The sequence below is a fragment of the Petaurus breviceps genome, unplaced genomic scaffold, assembly GCF_028583685.1.
Source record: "Petaurus breviceps papuanus isolate PSGF00001 unplaced genomic scaffold, PetGlider_PUasm1.0 129, whole genome shotgun sequence".
NCBI classification, from domain to species: Eukaryota; Metazoa; Chordata; class Mammalia; order Diprotodontia; family Petauridae; genus Petaurus; species Petaurus breviceps.
In genome coordinates this window covers 11818198-11835984 of record NW_027185665.1, presented here as the reverse complement: position 1 = coordinate 11835984, position 17787 = coordinate 11818198, and the positions used below count along the sequence as shown (strand labels likewise).

Sequence of the window (17787 nt, the reverse complement as noted above, 5' to 3'; positions counted from 1 at the left end):
ATTAAATAATCTCCAAGTACTACCCCACCCCAGGACCTTCCAATCATTCAATCAATTACAAAGTCTCTGTTCTTAATACTTCTCCACCCCTAGGCTGTACCTTCATTTAGTCCATCACAAAACCCCTCTTCTCAAATGGAGATTAGTTTCCAAACATAAGTAAAGTACATTCATTTGTTCAACCATAGAACACAAAAAGGTCAAAAGTTCCCCACCTCTGGATCACAATTGAATCTATCCCAGAGTTACAACAAGCTTAAGCACAGCACTTAATATCCAAATGGAGGTCTTTTCTTCATCTTGACACAAGGCAAGTTCTCAGCAATCTTAGTTCCTGGGGAGACAAGGCTTAGCAAGGCCACAAGATGCATTGCCAGTCTCTTCATTAATTCATCCTCTGTCTGCAGAACCTGATATGTGGAGGCAGTCTGATAATCCATATGACAATCTGTTTGACTCTTAGGACAAGAATTTCCCAGGTTTCTGTTACCCAAATATCATCCTTAGGTAGCCAGTATTCTAGCCAATTGGACCTTTAGAATTGAGGTAGGCAAGATCATCTGACAGAGGAAGGGTCCAATCTGAACCCTGTTTAAAGAGAATGTTTAGTTTAATATGAGCAGCCAGAGTTTGACTCTACTCTTGTAACCTTGGCAGGGTATCCTTCATTCAAACCAGGATGCAGAAGCAGAGTGAGAATTTTTTAGCCACAAGTATGAAAGAGATAAGACTCACCACCAGCAGCACAAAGAATAATAGATTGAGACAAGTGGCAGGTCACACCTCATGTATCAAGGCCATTATATTCCAGAGTTTCTAAAACTAGACAAAGAAGTGGGAGTCTTTGATTTTTTGGAAATTCTCATTCAAAAATAAAGTAGTACAAATATAAATCCTCTAACAGTGAAGGATGAATCCCTCATTCCCTTGAGAGAAAAAAAAAAGATGGCATCATCTCTTTTATGTAAAAGCAGAATAGGTAGTATAGAATTTCAGTGAGCTAAATGAGTTCCATCTTCAAAATATCTTTTTCAATGGACTACATGTCAACAATCTAAAATGCTGTTTTATCTATTCCATTATGTTAAGCTTCATATCTACCCTGCTACCATTTAAACTCAAAGTGTACCTGAAAGAAAAATAACATCACTAATATGTTAACATGACTGAAATTTGCTAGGCAGCACAGTGGATAGAGTACTTGTCCTAGAATCAGAAACATCTGAGTTCAAACCCAGGCTCAGATATTTACTAACTGTATGAACCTGAAAAAGTCACTTAACCTCTTTCAGTCTCCTCATGTTTAAATAGTTTCCTCATGTATACATAGAGGGAGTAATGATAATGCCTACTTCAAAGAGGTTTTAAGGCTAAAGCGAGATATTTGTAATGTTCTTTGAAAACCTTAAACACTATATAAATTTTAAGCATCCTTATCATCATCATTATAAAAGATCACTATAGAAAGAGGTTTTATTAAATATAGAAACCAGTTTTAGGTCAGCAATTGCTGATGCTTTTATCAGTCTTTTTTGGTTGTTTGTTTATTTTTTGTCTTTTTTGGAGGGAGGAAGGCAGGGTAATTGGGGGTAAGTGACTTGCCCAAGGTCATATAGCTAATAAATGTTGAGTGTCAGAGGCCAAATTTGAACTCAGGTCCTCCTTATTCCAGGGCTGGTGCTCTACTCATTGCACCACCTAGTTACCCCTGCTTGTTTATTTTTAAAAACCTCCCTCCATGATTCCCAGTCCCCTTTCCCTAATCCTTGAAACCTAACCTTATTTCAGATTTATTAGAAATCAATCTCTGGATGTCTATAAAATCATTTCCACTCGTCTTCTGCCCCTTTATCCCTTCTTAAAGATTTGTGTGTACTATACTTAGGTCAAGCAGCTCTCCTAGACAGATAGTCTTAAGTGCTAATGACATTTATTCATCGAATACTTGGGGTACTAAGGAATTACCATTATTACAGATGAGAACAGATTACTACAAAAGTCATCAGAACTGTTCCATTTCATGACTATTACCTTTCTTCCTCTTTTATTTACTAATAATAGTTTTAGAACAGCCTATCATAGTTCTCTGCAGGCCTCTTTACTCCTCAAATGATTTGCACTAGTTTGTTGTACAAAGTAACATTGCTTGTTGTCCTTTTCCCCAATATTTTCCAAGTGAATTTTACTCTAATCTCTAAACTGATGCAGCCTTTGGCTGCCATGTCCCTGGATTTGACAACTAGATTCAGTCTTTTAGCTGAAATTTTTGTTTGTTCTGAATCAAGATCTGCTGACTGATCCATTCTTTCTCATCTCTATAAAACGTTCATGAGAATGATCTATGTACCCAATAAAGGTACCCTTAATGAAAAAATTAAAAGGCAGCCTTTCATAGACAAATTTCTATAGCAGACCATATATTTACAGTCATAAACCCACAAATATTGGATCCTATTGTGTTTATAGTTTATTGATCTAAAAAAATATTTAAGCTTATAGAACAAAGGGCATCCTTGAAAGGATATACAGTGCAGACACTGTATTTTCACACCTACATCAAAATCATACAAAACATTATGACAGATATAACTATTAAAATAATTTCACTCAATAATTTCCAGCGATTAAAATCCATCAAACAGGGGGCTAAGTAAGATTTATGTTCACCTACAATGTTAGCTAGTATCATAGAAGATACTTTGTGTTAGTTTCAAGCAAAGAAGGATTTCCTATTGATAAAGCAACTCACTAGATGGGTCTATCCACAGGAACAACTGGATTAATTGCATTGAGCTGCACAGCATTGCAGAGTCAACTCTGAAATCCATAGCAAATTTGAAAAAGATCAATCTAAATTTATTTGATAGAAATACATTATATATATATTGCCCAGACTATGACATGCAACTGGACCGGAAACTCAGTTGGGAAAATTAGTTCATAAATATATGAATCTTGAACATAATAATCCAAAAATGGAAGGGGCTGCCTCAGAAGACAGTTAATTCCCCCTTTGAGGTTTTCAAGCAGCAGGGTCTATGACCCCTAGATATGTTATAATGGGGTTTCCTTTCAGTTATGGGTTAGACTTGCTGGTTTTAGAGACCCTTTCCAACTCTCCAATTCTGAAAATTTTGTCAGATGTGAGATAGCAATTTAATACAGAATGAATGAGACACCTTAGAACTCTCAAATCCATAGGGCTCCTCCTCTATAATATGCCTTCTATTCTGGTATCTTACATCATGATTCATCACTGTTCTATGCCTCCATGTAACTACTCCTTCTGCTCATATCTCCTGGAATTCATTGCTGTGATTCTCCGCTTCTGGTTCCTGACTTCCCTTTTAATACCAAGATAAAAAGCAAGTATATGAATTTGACAAAATCATTCATTTGCTAGACTGACCATTCTTCAGGTGTGTGTGTGTATATTATGCCCATCCATTTAACTGTAAATTCACTGTAGCCATATAGCTCCCATTGCCTTCACTCCCATTTCTCTCCATGATAGTGTCCATCTTTAAATGGAGGTAGACTAGCACACTTTTCAACTTGTATATCGGGAATCTCTTCTCTCCTCTTAAAAAGCTGACCATCTGTAATGGGAATGGGAATCTGAAGATCTTCCCTACCCCTTGGCTCCTTGATAGGCTTAAGTGAATCTGAGAACCTTCCCTAATTTGAAAATATACTCTGCCCTCTAATAGGCTGAATGTGGTCACATGGAGCCTATGGTGGGAGGCTTGTTTTTCAGGAATGCCCACACCTTGTTGCTTTGTGATTGGGTAATGGGTCAAGAGGGTTGTGACATTGTCTGACCCGTGAAAAAGCTATATATACTCTGATGTGAGGTTTTGCTTTGGGACTCACTTTGGGAAGAGTTTTGTGATTTGGCCAGATGAGACTCTGGGCAGCCGTTGAGCCCCCCAGGCTTTAAGAACCCAGATGTTGGTGCTTCTCTCTCTGGGTACTGACTAGGTATGGATGTAATGATCAGACAGCTGGAAGCCCTGTCTGCTGATCTGTTTCTCTGTCTGTATTTATTTGTCTGCTTGTAACTTCTGTTTGTATTCTCTGAAGTTATGGGGTACTGACCTTTTTCCCCTGGACTAGGTAAATGATACATATTTGATTAAAGTAAGATTGTTAACCCATTTTGAGTTGCTTTCCTTTAGAAAAGCAGATCTAAGAACCTGTGCTAGCAGCCATCCTGGAGATGCTAGGGTGCTTTCTGCTACACCATCCACCTCCCCTTCCTCATAAAGTCTATATAAAAAACTGAGTAAAACCTGAGTTAGCTATTTTCACTTCTTTAACTTACTATACAAACTTTCCAAATTCTTCATCTAGTCTGAGGTATGTATTGCCTGAGTACCTCCCTCAATTTTCAACCTTCTTAAAATAACCACATAGGTCAACAGAATGTTTTAAGTCAAAATACCCCTAAAAACCATATCAACCCCCTATTGAATTTTCTTTTAATCAAAACCAACTAGAAGAATACAAATTCAAAGCAAAAGACATCCGACTAAATAATGTAGGCAAAGAAATAACAAGGAAAATCCTTCCTCATCCATCCATTTACAAAAGGGGACATTCTCAAATGGGTTTCCAGAGGAAACAACATTTTTATTTCCATATTGTGTCTAGTCCTTCTCTCCCTGCCCCCCCCCCTTTTTTTTAACCTTTTCACACCACAGGAGAGAGATCCAGGAAGTTTACAGGGAGTTTTCCCAGTTCTCAATTTGCTCTCCTGCTTCTCCAACAGATGTAAGTGAGAACAATTCAGTGGAGTATGGTAGTAAACCTGGAGTTCCTAAAATTTTCTGGGAATCTCAGTGCCAGAGTTGTGAAGGACTAAGGCTAACAGTATGATTCTCCTGAATGGGAACTACAGCTGAAGGAGAAAGCTTCCCAATGTCATGTTTAGCCAGGATAAACTGTATTTGCATGATGTAGGTATAACTCACAGGTAAGGTCCCCAGGGGTAGAACCAAATCTCATATATCACTATCTGAGGACTATTGATTCTTGTGACATCTACTCTTGCCCAAAAGGGATGAGCAATGTAAGATCTAAGTCTTTTTCATCCTCTACTTTCTCTTCAGCTCATTTTATAAAATTCTCCATGCTCTTGGGAATGTTCTTATATTGCAATCCCTGTATACTGGCCCCTGGAAGTGACCTGAGTAGCCTCTTCGAAAGACCACAGAGCTCTCTGAAACAAAGCCTTATGGGATACATAGTATAGATAACTTTGTACCTACTCAGGCATGAGGCTCTTTTATACACATTTATTTTCATTTATTTTAGTTTATTCTTTAACTTATCTTAGTCCACAGAGGTGTGATTTCCAAGTCGGTTGTCTAGCTTCTTAGTGTCTATTTCAATTTTGTATTTCTTTGACGTCAAGACTTTGTCAGTTGAGTTTGAGATGTATATTGATTAGTGTATGTCAGGTATTCATTTAAAAGTCCAATTTTGAGTTGTAGTAATTTATCAAATTGGTGTAGGATAGAAAGAGCACTGGGCCTAGAGTCAGGAAGACCTGAGTTGAAATCTAGTCTCAGACACTTACTAGCCGTGTGACCCTAGGCAAGTCACTTAATCCTATTTGCCTCAATTTCCTTATCTCCAAAATGAACTGGAAAAGGAAATGGTAAACCACTCCAGTATCTTGGCCAAGAAAACCCTAAATGGTATCATGAAGCATCAGGACTAAAATGACTGAATAATAGCAATTGATCAAATTAGAATTAGATGTGAGTCAGAGAAATAATAATGTCTTTAGGGGAAAAAATAAAATGTGGAATTGACAGACTATGAGATTTTGGACTTGGCTTCCTCAGGATAAATTTACTTTTTGTTTTCTTCTTTGTACAGTTCCAACCTGAATTTTGTATTGAAAGTCAAATGATTAGGGTTATGTTATCCAAAACTTCATGATAGAGAGCAGCTAGGTGGCACAGTGAATAGAGCACTGGCTCTGGAGTCAGGAAGACCTGAGTTCAAATTCGGCCTCAGACCCTTAACACTTACTAGCCTTGTGACTTTGGGTAAGTCACTTAATCCCAATTGCCCTGCCTTTCCCCCTCAAAAAAAAAAAAACACTTTATGGTAGTAGTTGTACTGATGCAGTCTCTCCTTAACTATTTAAATTTGTGTTTTAAAGGAGTAGAGGTTGGACACTTTCAATAGATACCTTTTTAACATTGTATCCCTGTTCTTTTCTTTTAAAAAATCATAGCTGATAGCATTCATTACATAAATAAGGTGTTTTTTTTAATGTTTTTTTTTCCTTGAAGAAAATAGATCCTTGAAATGCTGTTATAGTTGTTTCTTCACGGTTAATATTGCATACTTTAAATAAATTCAGGGATATTTCTTTAAGTATATTGTTGTAGAAATGGAGAACAACAAAATGTAAAGAATAGAAAAAAAAAGGCTGCCATTGTTACTTCATTGTCCTTTGTAAACAAACAAGAAAAAGAAATAGATTTAAGCTCACGCTCTCTACTGCTGTAGTTAATGTTATTGTTCCTTTAATGACTAATGGAAACACTTTTAATCAATAATCCTTTTTATTTGGCTCTTATGTCTTTCACAGGACTAGAAAAAGGAAGTCAATACAGTTTTCAAGTGGCAGCCATGACAGTCAATGGTACTGGTCCTTCCTCAGACTGGTATACAGCTGAGACACCAGAGAATGATCTTGATGGTAATTACATTTTCCTCCCAAAATGATTTTGCCTTAACTTTCAGCCTATGACTAAAAAGGGGAACATTCCCAAATTAAAGAACAGGACTCATTCCTACATTTTCTGGATCATAAAGTTATACGGTTCATATTTGCCTAGCACGAGATAGCATAGAAATGGAAAAATAGAAAATAGTACGGCATGTTGTTACTGAGAATACTAAGATAAATATGTTTTCTCAGAGAAGAGGAAAAGCAGTGTCATTTTTCTTAAAATGATCTCCTTCTAGCCTTTTCCTTATAATTATTGCTATGATTTGGGATAAAAAATGAAGAAATTTGATTGTTTTGGAAGTTCAATGGTCTTATATGAAGTCAAGCATTTCCTGAGCCATTCTTAAGATATTGATATGTGATCATTGAATGCATGTTCATGATATGGTAATGTACTACCCTTCCATTGAGTCTTGGATCTAACATTTTAACAATAGAACCGGTCTATCTCTTTCATGTTAATCATGGTTTTCTTGGCATATTCATGTGTAGGAGGGGTCAGGTTGGTAAAGGGATATATGTTAATTAGTTAATTAAGGGTAGCAGAATTGGAAACTTCTAAATAACAGCATGAAAAGAAGAATGAAACAAGAAGACAAAAGTCTTTTAAGGATTTAGATTTTAAAAGTACTTAAATGGAGTTAAAAATAAGACCAAAGTAAATATTCTACTCAATTGAAATAGTCTAATTAATTGAAAATGGGAGACATTTGACAGAGAAGGATGAAAAGGAAACATAAACTCCCAAATCTACACAGAAACTAAGATAAAATAATAAGGAAAGAATGTGATAAAAGTACCTAAGGGCAATTAAAAGTCTAGAGTAATATATGACTAAGAGGGAATCATAGATTTCAGCATTGCATGGAATAATAATATATAGTCTTAATCTTCAAACAAACTCTCTATAATATCTCCAGTGAATGGCCCTATAACTCCTATTCAAATCCCTCCAGTGATGATCATCTCACAATATCATAAAGCAGTCTGTTACATTATTGAACATCTCTAATTTTTAGAAAGGGTTTTTAAAATTACATTAAAAATTCCATGCAAGTATTCATTCATTCAACATGCATTTACTGAATACTGATGGGTCTTGGATTATTCTAGGTTCATGAGATTTAAAGACAAAAAGGGACAGTATCTGCACTGCATCTTTTTTATTTGCAGTATTTGGCATACTGCCTTGCATACAGCAGGGGCTTTAATAAATATTTCTTGAATGCTATTGACCCCAAATCTACTCCACTATAATTAGCAACCATTGTTGCTAATTCTGCTTTCTGGGGTCAGGCAGAATAAGTAAAATTCTTCCATGTGACAAATCTTTATACATTTGAAGAGACCAAAAGTTCTAAATCTTCTCTATCCTAAATACACTGAGATGGATGAATGGATGTAGAGGCTGAGTGGGTCACTCATAAGGGGATATAGTTGAATGATTCAGCTTAATGAAGAAAGAATATAACTTCATATTTTTTCCCTCTCTGTGGAGAATACAAGTTAATGCTTCTTGATTATAAAGTAAGAGGGCCATTAACATACAATGTCTGTAGTCTGCCGTGGTATTGATCCATTCTCAGATATAACTTGGCTAAAATCATAGTAGGAGTTATAATAGGAGGCAGGTGACCTGAGGCAGGTACCAAAGATTATGTTGATATTTAGGTAGAGACCTAAGATGATATTTGTTATAACTTTCATTAATGAAGATCAAGATCACATTAGCCACTTTGGCTGAGATATCACAGTTAACTTAGACTGGGCCTGTAGTTTACTAAAATCCTGGATCTTTTTCATATTAAATGCTTTGAGCCACCATCATGTACTTTTCCAGTTTTTTTTTTTTCAAACACAAGATTATTACTTTAATTACTCCTGACTAATTTTTTTTCTGGCTAGTTTTGGGCTAATGTTCTTGCCATTTTTGATGCCAATTCTACATTTCATGTTTTAACTATCACTCCCAGTTAAGTGTCACCTGGAAATTTAATGAACAAACCATCCATGACTCCATTTTAATCATCCAATAAAGCAAAAAGAGAAACAAAAACATTGAAATGAAGAGATCCGATAAGAGATCCCTAGAATATCCTATTACAATCCTTTCTCCAAATTGATATCATCTTTGATTACTTTAATAAAGCTTTCTGAGCTTCATTATGATCTGTTTAAATGAAATAAAGACCTTAAAGGATGAATAAAATTTTGACAGGCAGAGAGAATTGGGGTTTAGGAGGGAATGTGTGTGTGTGTGTGTGGGGGGGGGGTGATGTTCAGGGAAGAGTATAGTATAGCACCCATAGAACATCTTTAACAAATATTCGTTGTTAATGACTGTTTTTATCCCCCTTTAATTCTACTTTCTTCTTTATTGCATTTCCCCCTTTTCCAACTCCACTCTCTTTTGGACTTATGCATCCTTCCACACCTTAGGGGCTTTGATATTTGCATACTTTTCCTTTTCTTTCACTTTCTTATTTGAAGTGGTAAAGGCATTCTCATCCATTCCCAAATGAGGACTTCATGTATGGAATGGTAACTATCAGCATAAAAAAAAGTTAAAGTGAAATTTGCCACATGGGCAAGATAGTGAAGTTGATAGCTCCCAAATAAGATTGATAGCACAAAAAAATGTCGACAAAACATAAGTGAAGGAAGCTGGGAAAATATATAAAGCAAATGATCATATGTGAAGAGGGAAAACATGACTCCCCACCTTCTCTGCCATGTATGGCAATGGTCTACTTGCCAGTCAAAACAGACCTATTTCACTAAATAAAAACGTGCTCTCTTATAAATGTGAATAAAATTTGAATCTCATTGGTGAGATTCGCTTCACTACATACTCAAGTTATTTTTCCCTATTTCCACTATCTTAGCCCACTGAACTGACTTCATTTTCCCCTTCTCTTGAAAGCTTAAAAAAAGTAGTGACCACTGATGCCAAAGTCCTACAATTTGGATACACTTGTTGTATGATACTATTAATGGGACTAGGGCAAACTTAAAAGTCAGGGGAGATTCTCCAAAAGCCACCTGTCCTTCTCTTAAATTCCAGGTACTGTTTGTTTAATATTCTCCTTCTAACCCCTGAGGAAGAAAGAAATGAATTATTTTCCTATCCATATCCTTCAGGGCATGCCAGGTAACATGATGTGGTAAAAAGTACATCAAACCTGGAGTCACAAGACCTCAATTTTAATGTAGGTACCCCCACTCAGTTTCCCCATCTGGAAAATAATGGGTTTGGAGTAGATTACCACTAACCTTCCAGCTCTATATCTTTGATTAATATGAAATATTCCTTCAAGTTAAGCATATTTTCTGTTGATTTTTAAATTTCTAATTAATTCTTTAGTGGATCTTTTTTGTAAATCTTCAAGTGTCAAGATGAAAAGTATTTTTTATTCACATTCTTAGAAAAGCAAAACTTACTTTTGCTGGGAGTTCTCCCCATAGAATTCCTCTAAATCCTTGTGAACTACAGAGGAAGGCACTGACCTTGGCAACCAAAGGAACTATGTGAATAAAAATTATTCTGCACTAAAACTGACCCGAAGCATTGTAATTCTAGGCATGCATTTTCTTTCATAACCCTTTTTTTTGCCACTGATGCTCTTTGTAAACCCCAAGAGAGTCATCTAATTATTACTGTGGCTACCCAGAGTCCTGCAAGAGTCAACTAAATGAAAGTTGTGCTCTCAAAAGTTCTTAGCTGCATTTTCTCTTCTTCTCTTATGACTTCTCTAGGTCCTTTTCAATTTGCTCTTTGTCAAAAGCCTTGGAAAGATAAATTGTATCATTCAGGAGTCCCCCCACAATTACTATGTATTGGTCTTCTAATTATGTTTGTCAAAGCAATTATAAATCCAAATATTACATGTCATTCAAGGTTCCCTGGAAATTTGCATATTCTTACTGACAATTTGAAAGTTTAAAATATTTATTTTGTGCTCTAAATTTTTCAGCTCTTAAAGAAGTTGAAAGCTTAGTTTCCCCCAAAGGATCTTATTTAAATAGCTTCAAGGAGGATATAAGAAAATGTGTGATTGAGTTTGGAATATATGCTCCAGGAAAATGGGCTTGGCATCACCTGTCATGTCGCTTTTTAAGTGAACAGATGGGAACTGTTGCACACACTCAGTTGTGATGGAGATTAACTGGAACTCTATATTACTCTGGGAGAACATGACAAGTTAAATTTGACTGGTCAGAGGTTTTTAAAAATGTAGCAATGATGGCAAAACTTTGGGAATAGATGGATTTGTGCCTAATCTAGTACCATTCCCCCCTCACATCAATAGAAATGATAGTAAACATTAGGGTATTCAGTCACATTAGAGTATTCAGTTACCTGCTGTGAAAAGTCTTTCTACATAAGTTCATTTCTTCTGAAACCTGAAATGGGAACACATCTCAGAGATTTGTAAGCTCTGAAATAACAGACTGTTCACTTTCTATGAACATGGATTTCAATAGGAGATTGAATAGGAGATACAGATGAGTTATTGAATATTGATGAAATATAAGATGTGCCCACCCAGAAAGAAGGTATACTGCATATTGAAACTGGCAGAGGTATTCTCATGTTTTGTACTCAAGAGTAGGTAGCAAAGCACTGATCAGAGAGTATGAGAAAATGTAAGAAGCCAAGTAAACATACCCTGGGGAAGAATTGAAGGACATGTGAAGTAAAGTTTTGAAATAAGGTAGAACATTAAACTGTTTATATTTTTGGAGTTGCCTAGAGAAAAGGTTTCAAATAAATAGTTGGCCAGCAAAACTGAAAATAATTTTGAAGTACTGGACATTTAGAGTAATTGACAAAGATGAGAAGATTGGGAATCACTAAACCTAGATTCTTTTTTTTTCTGGGTTCTGTTTTTGTTTTGTTTTGTTTTAGACTAAAGTACAAGCAGTCAATTTACATTTTCTTCCAGAAGTGTTGGCACCGTATTCAAAGCCAAATAGGTGTTGAAAGATTGAAAACTGGCTATGAGGTAGAAATTCAAGTCAGAAAAGGGGGGGGGGGGAATGCTATCAAAGAAATGATAGATGTATTCTCTTCCAAGAGAGGATCAATAAAAATAATGGATTTCCACAGAGACTAAACTTCAAGTAAGTCCTAGCTAGATAGTCTGAAGAGAAATACTCAAGTAGTCCATTAGATAAATGCATGTATTCTAACTCAAGCAAAGGAAAATGGCACAAATAAACAGAGACCCTAAAAGTTTTTGGTAGAAAATAATTAGGTTTCACAGAGTCTTGTGGTTTTTAAATTTCAATAGACTAAAAATGAATAGAGGCATGCTCATTACTTTAGAAAACAGAGAACTTGGGGAGGAGGAGCCAAGATGGCGGAGTAGAAAGCACGACCTCCCCGCTGCTCCTGCTTCCACCTTCCCCAATCCATGTAAAAAGGGGACTCTAAACAAACTTTGGAGCTGCAGAACCCACAAAATGACACAAAGAAGCTAACCTCTCACTGAGGACAGCCCTGTAGGCCAGCAGGAATCAGCCAGCGCAGCACTCTGGGAGCTGAGCCCAGCCCCACCGGAGGCTTTAGCCCCAGGGTGGGCCTGACCAGCCACCAGCCTGAGGGACTCCAGAGCAGCAGCAGCTGTGGCCGTTTCCAGATTTATCAACACACAGATGGGAAGGACAAAGTGAGAGGTCAGTGCAATCTGGACTTTGGGACCCAGTAAGTGGGAGTGCTTGGCTTTTGCCCCAGGGTGAGAAGCCACTGAGGCACCAGCACAGCCAGCCAGTGCCATGTGGCAGCTTCAGCTTCTGGCCTTCAGAGTGTAGGGGGATCAAGCACCAATCTAAGGGGTAATTGCTCTTGGTTTAACCTGCTTGGATCTGGATTGCAGTCTAGGGTGGAGGCCCTGGGGTGTATGTCCAGCTTGCCAGAGCGTGTGGAGACCTCAGAGACAGCACGCATCTAATACCTCCGGCAACTGAGAAAACCCCAGCATTTGGGATGAAAGCTCCCCTTGTGGTGGCAGAGTCCTACTGTGGCAAAAAGCCCAGGGGTCAAGTGACTGAGGGGCAACATGACCAGGCAAAGGAAACAAAGCAGACAGAAGATTCCAACGTTATACTTCTATTTTGGGGACAAAGAGGAGCAAAGCATGGAACAGGAGGAAGACAGTGAAGTCAGAACTCCTGCACCAAAAGCTTCAAAGGAAAATATGAGCTGGTTATAGGCCATAGAGGACCTTGAGAAGCAGATAAGAGAAGTGGAGGAAAAATTGGGAAAAGAAATGAGAACAATGCAAGACAATTATGAAATGAGAGTCAACAGCCTGACTGAGGAAAATAACGCTTTAAAAAACAGACTAACTCAAACGGCAAAAGAGGCTCAAAAGGGCAATGAGGAGAAGAATGCCTTAAAAAGTCTAATTTGCCAGATGGAAAAAGAATCTCAAAAGCTCAATGAGGAGAATCATGGCTTCGGAATTAGACTGGAGCAAATGGAAACTAATGATTTTATAAGAAATCAAGATGCTGTTAAACAGATGCAAACAAATGAAAGAATAGAAGGCAATGTGAAATATCTCATGGGAAAGACCACTGACCTGGAAAATAGATCCAGGAGAGATAATTTAAAAATTATTGGACTACCTGAAATCCATGATCAAAGAAAGAACCTTGAAATCATCGTTGAGGAAGTTCTCAAAGAAAACTGCCCTGATGTTTTAGAATCAGAGGGCAAAATAGAGGTTGAAAGAATCCACCGATCACCTCCTGAAAAAGGATCCCACAAAGAAAACTCCTAGGAATATTATAGCCAGATTCTGGAATTCCCAGATTAAGGAGAGAATATTAAAAGGAGCCAGGAAGAAACAATGTGAATATTGTGGAAACACAATCAGGATAACCCAGGATCTGGAAGCTTCTACACTGAGGGATCGAAGGGCTTGGAATATGATATTCCAGAGGTCAAAGGAGCTGGGATTAAAACCAAGAGTCACCTACCTAGCAAAACTGAGTATCATGTTTCAGGGGAAAATATGGTGATTCAGTGGAATAGAGGACTTTCAAGCATTCTTGATGAAAAAACCAGAGTTGAATAGAAAATTTGACATTCAGATACAAGAAGCAAGAGAAGCATGAGAAGGTAAACAGGGAAAAGAAATCATAAGGAATTTATCAAAGTTGAACTATTAACATTCCTACATGGAAAAACAATAATTGTAACTTATGAAACTTTTCTCAGTAGTTGAACAGAATAGAAATATGTATATATATAAGGGTATATGGGCATATGAATACATCTGTGAATGTTTGTATATATATTTACAGGTATACATAGGTAGAGGGCACAGGACCAATTTAAAAGGAAGGGATGATACTTGAAAGGTAAAATTAAGAGGTGAGAGAGGAATATAATGAGAGGAGATGGGGAGAGACAGAATGGGGTAAACTATCATACAGAAGAGGCAAGGGAAAATGGTTATAATGGAGGGGAAGAATAGGAAGGAAAAAGGGAATGGGTCAACCTTATTCCCATTGAATTTGGTGTGAGGAGAGAATGAAATACACACTAAATAGGGTATCTCACCCTACAGGTGAGTAGGGGGGAAGAGGATCAGAGAGGGGATGATGGAAGGGAGGGCAGGCTGGGCGGGGAGGGAAGTTGGAAGCACCCACTTTTGAAAAGGGACAGGATTAAATTAGAGAATAGAACAAGTGGGAGGTGGGATAGGAGGGAGGGAAATATAGTTAGTCTTTTACAATATATTATGTTATTGTTTGCATTAGCCATACATGTACATCCTATAATGAACTGCTCATCTTCCCAATAAGGATGGGTGACAAGGGAGGAAGGGAATGAATCTGGAATTCAAAGTTTTAAAATCAAATATTCAAATATGTATATGTGTATATATAATATACATACACATATATATGTAGTATGTATGTGTGTATACTATTATCAATAGTATTTTACATGTAATTGGGAAATAAGATATACAGGCACTGGGGCATAGAGATCCACTGGAAAGTCAAAAGGGGTATAGGAGAAAATATGGGAAGGAGCAGATTGGAGGAGGGCATATCCTGTGGGACTGCTATTTTGGGGGCTGGGTAGGGGAAAAATGGGGAGAAAATTTGTAACTCAAAAAAATAAAATTTACTAATCTCAAAAAAAAAGAGGCTTCACTGTTTAGTAACTTTGGGGACATTTCCCAATTGCTTCCTGGAAAAGTGAACCGATTCACTGTTTTATCAAAAACTCATTAACTGTTTTCCTATAACCTCTTCAACATCTGTCATTTTCTTCTTTTGGCATCTTTGTGACTTATGGCAAGTAAGATAGAACTTCAGAATTGTTTTAATTTTCATTTCTCTATTAGTAAATTGAAGCATTATTTCATTTAGTTATTAATAACTTGGATTTCTTTTTTTAAAAAACTTCCTGTTCATACCCTTTGACCATTTATGTATTGAGGAATGGCTCTTGTTCTTATAAATATAAATCACTTCCTTTCATATCTTTGCCAAGATAACTTTAACACAGAAAGTTACCAAAAAGATTTTTCCCCAGTTACCAAAAAGGCAGTCTCAAATGAACAAATAAAATCTATCAAAAATCATGTGAAAAGTTTTCCAAAAGTAGAGACATGCAAATTAAAACTCCAGGGCTCTGCCTTATACCTATCAATTTGAAAAAATGACAAAAAAATATCAGTGACAACTGAGGGACAGAGAAAGTAGTTGGTAGAATGTTTCAGCCTAAAAATTGTTCAGCCATTCTGAAAACAAATTTGGAACCATCCCCCAAAAGACACTAACTTGTGTATACCTTTTTACCTGGCAATGACACTACTATGTCTATGCCCCAAAGAAATCAGAGAAAGAGGAAAAGGATTCACATGTACAAAAATATTTAAAGGAATTCTGTTTGTTGTAGCAAAGAACTAGAAAACTAATGCTCATTCATTGGGAAATGAACAAATTATTGTATGTGAATGTAATGGAATATTATTGTACTGTAAGAAATGACTTTTCAGAAAAACCTAAGAAGTTTGCTGAACTAATGCAGAATAAAGTGAAAATCAGGAGAATTTATAAATAATCATTGTAAAAATGAGTGACTTTGAAAGTCTAAAGGCTCTTATCAATGCAATGACCAACCACAATTGTAGAGGATTGATATGAAGTATGTTACCCACCTAATGACAAGAAAGGTGATGAACTCAAGATCCAGAATGAGAAGCCCATTTTTCAATGTGGAAAATTATAGATTTGTTTTCGTTTGACCCTGATTACTTGTTATAAGGACTGTGTTTTTTTTTCCCTTTTTTGTGTGTGGGGGGAGAAGTGGGGATGGGAAACAGAAGGGAGCTAGTGATGTGCTGTCAAAAAAAAAAGAAAAGAAAGATAAGAGTTATTGAAACAAATTTTAAATGCACAGAAAAGAATCTAAGTCCAGAAATTAAAACCAATGGGCAAAATAACTTTGAAATTAACATGGCAGACTTATTTTTCCTTTTTTTTTTTAAAAACAAACTGTACATAATAAAGATTCTTGATATCCTATATCATCCTCTAGTTCTACTCTACTTCATATCTGGAAATGTCATCTCTTTTTTCCGGTGCTCATTAAGTTCAGAATAAATTTTTTTTAATTAAAAAAAAAGAAAACAGCGAACTTTGTTCTCTTATTGCAAAACTTTTAGACATAAGCTAAACACTGTGGCTGTGTCTCCATTCTCGAGTACAAACGATCCCCAAGAATTGCCATAATATCAAGTTTTAGTTATACTGGCTCCTGCAATTGATCTACAAGAAGAGACATATAAACACTTTGGCTGTTCTTATGTCAACATAATGTAGCAAAAAGAGCATGGAAATTGGAATCAGAAGACCTGAGCTGTGCTTCTGGCTCTGTGACTTAGCAGCTGCATGATACTAGGCAAGATAGGTAGCCTAATCTCCCATGACTCTCAAATCTACATCTGCAAAATGATAATAATATCTGAAAAGATAATTCTTAGTGGTCCTAGCTTATTAGAGTATAGAGATTACTAATAAGGTAATATATAGAGAGGACTTTATAAACTATAAGAAATTCTCTACACCATTTACAGTATTATACTGCTCAGTTTGCCTGAAGGTTGAACATGAAATGATTGTCATGAAAGTGTTAAGGAAAAGAGAGGGCTGGGGGACAGAGGGAGAGAAAGAGAGATGGAGAGAGAGAGAGAGAGAGAGAGAGAGAGAGAGAGACAGAGACAGAGAGACAGAGAGAGACAGAGACACAGAGACAGAGACACAGAGAGACAGAGAGAGACACAGAGTCAGAGAATGAGAATGAGCAGCTTAAAATCCTAGCCATGGAGGCAAGAAGCCTTGGATTCAAATCCTGACATACTCACTGGCTATGGGAACCTTAATCTCTCTGTGCTTTAGTTTTTTAATCTATAAAATCATGGGGCTTGAATTCAATGGCCTATAAAATCCCTTTCAGCTTTAAACCAATATTCTCATGAGTTAGATTCAAGTGCAGGTTTATATTAGTATGTTAACAACTGTATCACCAAGAATCTTCTTCCAAAGTGGTCATCCAGCTTTCTGTTAAACATTAAAGTCATGGGGAGCCCTCTATACCTGGAGAGAGGATATTCTACTTTTAAGTAACTCTAAATACCAGGAAGTTTATTTTTATATTGCATCAAAATCTGCTTTTTTGCTACATCCATGTGTTCATCCATATTTTTCCTCTTAGGTGCACTATTAAACCCTCTCCCGTGTGACAGATCTTTAAATATATGAAGGCATCTTTAGTGTCCCTGCTAAGTCTTCTTTGATCTAGGGTAAATATCCCCAGACTCATGAACTAATCATCATGTGCCATGACCTTGAGCCTCTCAACCATTCTAGTCATCTTGTCTTCTTCCTTTTGATCCCATCCAGTTTATCAATGTCTTTCCTAAAATGCCATGCCCAATACTGAAACAATATTCCATATGAGATCTTACCATGATGGCATACTATAAGACTGGCATCACCATTTT

At 36.8% G+C, this 17787-nt stretch overlaps 1 protein-coding gene across 1 annotated transcript in view; it reads left to right on the top strand.

The window, feature by feature from the left end:
- Positions 1 to 17787, top strand: part of LOC138173606 (netrin receptor DCC) — a 1060615-nt gene that overhangs the window by 797089 nt on the left and 245739 nt on the right. Inside the window, exon 15 of the mRNA XM_069103651.1 lies at positions 6611 to 6721. Within this exon, the coding sequence (XP_068959752.1) occupies positions 6611 to 6721 (111 nt within the window). The remainder of the gene's footprint in view (positions 1 to 6610; positions 6722 to 17787) is intronic.